At 50.2% G+C, this 6000-nt stretch overlaps 1 protein-coding gene across 1 annotated transcript in view; it reads right to left on the bottom strand.

The window, feature by feature from the left end:
• Nucleotides 1-3507: 3507 nt before the first annotated feature.
• Nucleotides 3508-6000, bottom strand: part of TENT4A (terminal nucleotidyltransferase 4A) — a gene marked incomplete at its 5' end in the record, with an annotated part of 42774 nt that continues 40281 nt past the window's right edge. Inside the window, one exon of the mRNA XM_025389384.1 lies at nt 3508-5800. Within this exon, the coding sequence (XP_025245169.1) occupies nt 5606-5800 (195 nt within the window). The remainder of the gene's footprint in view (nt 5801-6000) is intronic.

The following is a 6000-nucleotide window of genomic DNA, read 5'->3' as shown; positions in this document are numbered from 1 at the left end:
AGATTGGAAGGGGAGGCAAAGGCAAGATCCTGGAAAGCTTTTTAAATCAATTTAAAGATTTGGGGTTTGATTTCCCAAAACAGAGAAGCTGTACTGATTATGTTAGTTGCTTTCAGTGGACACTTGAACCAGCAAGAAAAAGCCTGAAGCACAGAGTGAGGCTGTTACTCCCTTCTCCCCTGCCCTGCCAAACCCTTCCAGGGCTCTGCGCACCCCAGCTCCTAACTCCAGCTGTTTGGCCCTAGGCCCGGGCTCTCCGCTGGCAGGATCCTATCAATATTGGCCACAAAAAGTCCAACTGGAAGCCTCCCACGTTTCATGAGCCCACGTAGTTCCACCATAACCATTTCAACACACAGGGCCAGGCTGGTGATGCCGCTGTCCCTGAAAGGCTCCCACAGACGTGAGCCACGGGCACAAGACGCATCTTCAGAACCTGGTGAGACTCAATTATAGCGTAAGCACCAGTGTTCTGCGTAAACTCACAGCAATTTCTCTACATGTTGTCAGACAACAAAAAGGGGCCACAGGCCTTTGCAAAGAGCAGCGGCGTGGGAGCCAGGCCCAGCACACTCTCGGGGGCCTGGCAGATGTGCCATGTGACCTTTAGAAGCCCTTCCCATCACAGGACTTCAGTTTCTCATTTTTGGGGCTGAGCTGCTCTAGCTGATTCTTAAGATTCCTCCCAACTTGAAAATTCCAACAGTGACATGGCAGGATGTGCGGAGGTCTCCTGTCTGTTGAGGAGACCTGGATTCGGTCACAGCCACCTGAACTCATTACCACAAACCTCGCTCAGGACTTGATGAAATACAAGCAGGAATGACAGGAATCTGCCTCGAGTCATATACCTCTCAACCAAGTGTGAGTGACCCCACAGCACCTATGACGACCTGAGCATTGGCCGAGCTCCAAGCGTTCCATCTCAAGAGGCCTGGGCAGAGGACGCCATATCCACACTGGCAGGAAGGAACCCTGGGCAAGCTCACCCCACAGCCACGTGGCTTCCTAGGAGACAGGACTCGACCTCCCAGTGCGACTGGTCCACACCCCCTTCCTTTACCTAAGAACCCATGAAAAGCCTTGGTTTCTTGCCCTTGCCTGGAACTCACTCCAAGACCTCTGAAGTCCTTAGCTGGTCCTTCTCTAGGATCAAGTCATGGGGTAAGTAAATCTCACCATGAATGACACCAGGCAGTTTACCCTTGCAACCCAGGGCTAGCGGGACCCGGCCCTCCCAAGCTACCCCTCCCACACAGGCCCTGGAGACACAGTGCAGGCAACATATTTTGGGGCCATTCTTAAACAACAGACACAGCCCCCGGCGTGGTGTCTGGGATGTGTGTGTGTTTAACAGGAGCCACCATCCATTCTAGGCAATTACCTTGGACCAAAGGTAGTCAAAGTCACCTAAGGCTTGGGAAGAATCTCACAAGTTAGACAGCAAGAGGATAATGACACACACACGACAAGTTCTCAAGGCTTAGGGCATCACAGGTGACCCAGTCACAACGAAACCATATCTGGATTACAAATGTCGCCACATCCCCTGCGTACGGTTCATGCCCAGGCCGAGGCACGCTGGGCACAGCGTTTACAGAGATCTCTGGGTATCTCACGGGGTAAAGAGGTGGCACTCGAGACCCCGGACAAATCAAAAGGAATGTACAAAAGCTGGTCATGAGGGGGTTACCTGTTACCATGAAATCCAGTCCACGGGGTCCCGAGATGACGTGGTGGGCTTACTGATGTTCACGCAGTGGCCTGGACAGGTTCACTCTGCCCCCAGAAAGCCCTTACCTTCCAGTACTCCCAGCTTCCGAGGACAGCGGGACCTAAATCTGACACCTCAGATGCCTCTGTGGGGCCTCAGGCTCCCTGGTAACGTGGCTGCTCCAGTGGCTGCTCCTGGAAGCCTCCTAAAGACAGCTCTCCCACAGGCAGCAGTGGCTCAGTAGGCAGCATCACCACCCATGGGGAAATCCGGGGCAGGCCGAGAGTGCCCCCCCACAACACCCACCAGTCCCGCCTCCAACAGAGGCTAACTCAGCCACATCTCCCCACTCCAGTGCCCTGTACCTCAGCACTGTCGTGGGCTCCTCCTCCAGATGCCCCTGGCTACAAGCCCTCCAGTTCCCTCGGAGGCCCAGCTCAGCTCCTGCCAGCCCCACCCTGGCCATGGCAGCTCATGCAGACCCTGCACAGGGCTCGGCCCCCTGGAGAGGCTTTCGAGTCCCACCCAGCTGCCTGCCATCTTCCCCACAGCACCACTAGGCAGTGCTGTCAGCAGCTTCTGCACCCTCTGAGGAACCAGGTGCCAAGAGGACAGGGCTACTCTGTTCTTCGGGTGGAAGGAATGTGTTTTACCCACAACACCCACCTTGACAACTGGAAGAACTCTAGAGTTGATAGTTCTACAACATGCACTCAAGGGGCTGCACAGGCTGGGACATGCAGTTCTGTCACTTACTGGCCTAGAAGAATTCTTATACCTTTCCTTATACATTCTAAATGTCGGCAGGGCATGGTGGCTCACACCTGTAATCCCAGCACTTTGGGAGGCCGAGGTGGGCAGATCACCTGAGGTCAGGAGTTCAAGACCAGCCTGGCTGACATGGTGAAACCCCATCTCTACTAAAAATACAAAAATCAGCTGGGCATGGTGGTGGGTGCCTCTAATCCCAGCTACTCAGCAGGCTGAGGCAGAAGCATCATTTGAACCTGGAAGGCAGAGCCTGCAGTGAGCCGAGATTGCACCACTGTACTCCGGCCTGGGCAACAGAGTGAGACTCCGAGACTCCGTCTCAAATAAATCCCAAACGTCAGTTCTCAAATAAATCCCAAATGTCCGTTACATTTTAAGCTACATTATGATTGTTTGGTTTGTAATGTCTTGTTTGCAAATGATGCAATGTTGACCTAAAAGAAATGAAGAAAGTAAAATGTTGCCCCTGGGCAGTCTAAGTACACAATATCACATAGCAGCTTGCCAGAAACTGCATGTAAGAACCATTTAAACAGTTTTACTGAATTTCTGTTAGCATCAGAATATGAGGACAGAGAGCACATTTCTGTTACTGTTATACAGGCCTTGTGCGTGCAAAGCCTAGAACCTCCACCCACTTTTTGTTTTTTGTTTTGGAGAAAGGGTCTCACTGTGTCGCCCAGGCTGGAGTGCAGTAGCACAGTCTTGACTGACTGCAATCTCTGCCTCCCGGGTTCAAGCAATTCTCATGCCTCACCCTCCCGAGTAGCTGGGATTACAGCTACTCGGTGAGTCACCATGCCTGGCTAATTTTTGTATTTTTACCTCCCCCTACTTTAATGGACCAGTGACAACATAATCTCCCTGCCGCAACTTGCTTTATAGGACTGGGATCATCTGCCTTCTTTTGAATCTTATTTAGAATAACTGGTTAAAGTATTGCCCTAATTTAGAAATTCAAAACTGAAAATGTGGAAGCCGCTCTTACCCTTGAAAGCATACACTTGAACACAAACACAAAACTGGTTTCCAAAGTTTATTAAAAATCAAAGAATAGAAAAACTTTACATAAAAATATGTCAATTTTAGCTTCCATATTGTTGTCCACACACAAAAAAATCGAAACATGATATCTTTTGTCAAACCTGTAGCACACAACCACAGTGGTAGCCAGGCCAATTCATCTGCTTCACCATGACGGAAATGGAACATGGTACCTGTGTCTATGAATCGAGCTTTAAAATGCACACCCCACGGGACACTCACTGCCGGCCCCGTAGTGGTTTCCTTAATGTGGGTTTACAGTCAATATTGCTAATGCGTAGAGATTAGTACAGGCCTACAGATCAGTTTTTATAAATATTCTTTATCAATAGGTTCACAATTTAAATATTTTAAATATTTTTGATAACTTTCGGTCATCGAGAACTGCAGACACAGTGTGCTACTCTATTCTGGAATGCCTCCTAGAGAACCTGCAGTTGCAGCCGACAGCTCCCAATGACAGAGTGAGCCAGTCCTGCTTCAAAAGGGCAGACCGCAGACATTTTAAAGCTTGTCCTTGCTGGGCGTCCATCACATTCAGAGATCAATCTAGAACTCCCCACTGCTGCACATCCATCAGATGTCATGGTAGTAAGTATCTTGTCTCGACATTCTCCACTAGTGGACTTCAAAGACCAACCTACCTGTAGTGTTTAGAAAGACCAGACCCCCGTTTTAACAACAGGAAGTCAGATGGCCTACAAGATGCAACCAACTCCCAGGACAACTGTGGTGCTCCAAAAACTCAGGGTTAGGCAGGATGGATATATTCTTGTTCAAAAAAAGGTAACAAAGACAGTGGTTGTTGTGGCAGAATACACTTGCATAGTATACCTGTATGCTTCCGACGTCGGGCGCCAGCGGTCCCGGCCCCAACGCTGGGCTGTGCTCTCCTGCGACATGATCCATTAAAACACTCCCCACGGCGCACTGGGCAGCTGAAGCACTTCTCCTAGATTTGCTCTTAACAGAACGAATGCATACGCTACAGATTCCTCAATGGAATCAACAGAATTCCTTTCTCCACATTCCTAAAACTGGGTACCACGGTCCGCAATAATAGTCACCAGACCCATCATCACAGGCTATGTCACTAAAACTGACTGAAGCATTTTCCAGTTCACATTTTCCTAAAGATTTTATAACGTGACAACCCTTCTCTCCTTAGAAAGTTATACTTCTGGCACTTGAAATGCTGGATTTGTTGTCCAGTTTAAAAGAACTGAAAACCAAAACGTTAAAACTCTGTGGTCAGAGCAAGACAACGGCCTGGGGCCCGACAGCAGGGCCACGGGCAGTCCATCAGGTGGCTCTGGAGCCGAGCCCTCTGGAAAACCGTCAGGGCGACCTGACTCCTTCACTCACTCCGACCAAAAGAAAAGACATCAAAATAAAACCCCAAACCCATCATCATGGTGTTTGTAACGATGCTCGTCAGACAACCAGCCGACACGATGACCCAACTTAGAAAATGCAGCTCGGGAAAGGACCTAAGCTTGTTTAAAAAAAATTCCCTCCTCCCTTAAATATAACTTATGTGAAAATAGGAAATTAAATAAAAAATATCTGAGTTATTGCACAAATCATAAGTTTTCAATATTTACATAGAAAAACAGTTCTGAAATTTCAAACAAAATGTGAGGGCAGTAAAACAATGACCTCCCAAGCCTATCCATGGAGGAAAGACACACGAACGGGGTTTGATCTCCTCTGCTGCTTTGACAAACAGGAAATGAAAATAGCAAACCGCGAAGGAACAGACACGGCTACCGCAAACCGCAAGCGCATGTTCACGTCCCTGCAGTTCCTGAGCCTGACCTGCCTCAGCACTGAAGGAAGAATCCTGGGAAGGCAGAAAACAACGTCCACGTTTAATAAGGCTTCACAGATGAGCACAACGAGCTGTTCTTGAAGATGGACGCGACCACCACACAAAGAAACATGCAGAGTGATCAGCGGCGGGCGTGCCGTGAGCCCGGCTGACGTGCGGGGTGCTGGTCTCGGTTCCCCTGCCGGTGGCCGAGGCCGCGGGGCAGTCTGCGGAGGGGTGGGGGAGGCCGACGCAGCCAGGAGCCATTATCTGCTGAGGCTCACGGGCAGACTGTCCCGCGTGTGTGTGTGTTTTTTCCTCCTCCATCCGGTGCGGTTATACTGGTGGTGTCCCCTGTTGCCCACAGGGGGCCGCACACCTCCGCTACCCACAGAGCTGTAGCCGCCGCCTTGGGTGTGGCCATGAGAGCCCTTCATGGACAGTTTCATGCCGTTGTGCTGCTGGAGAAAGAGAGAGACAGCAATGTTGGAGCCAGACAACAGGCACAATGCCCACGTCCTCCGGCAGTGACCACACTAAGCGCCGACGTGATGTTACGTAGGGAGGAGGGATGGACACCTGCCCTCTGGGACTTTCCAACTCTTCCATTTGAGAGAAAAGTATTCTTCCCATTCCGTGACTGACTGAAGGCAACAACCAT

Source organism: Theropithecus gelada, chromosome 6, assembly GCF_003255815.1.
Source record: "Theropithecus gelada isolate Dixy chromosome 6, Tgel_1.0, whole genome shotgun sequence".
Lineage (NCBI taxonomy): Eukaryota > Metazoa > Chordata > Mammalia > Primates > Cercopithecidae > Theropithecus > Theropithecus gelada.
The sequence above is the reverse complement of the archived record's forward strand: the minus strand, read 5'-3'. Positions and strand labels throughout refer to the sequence as shown.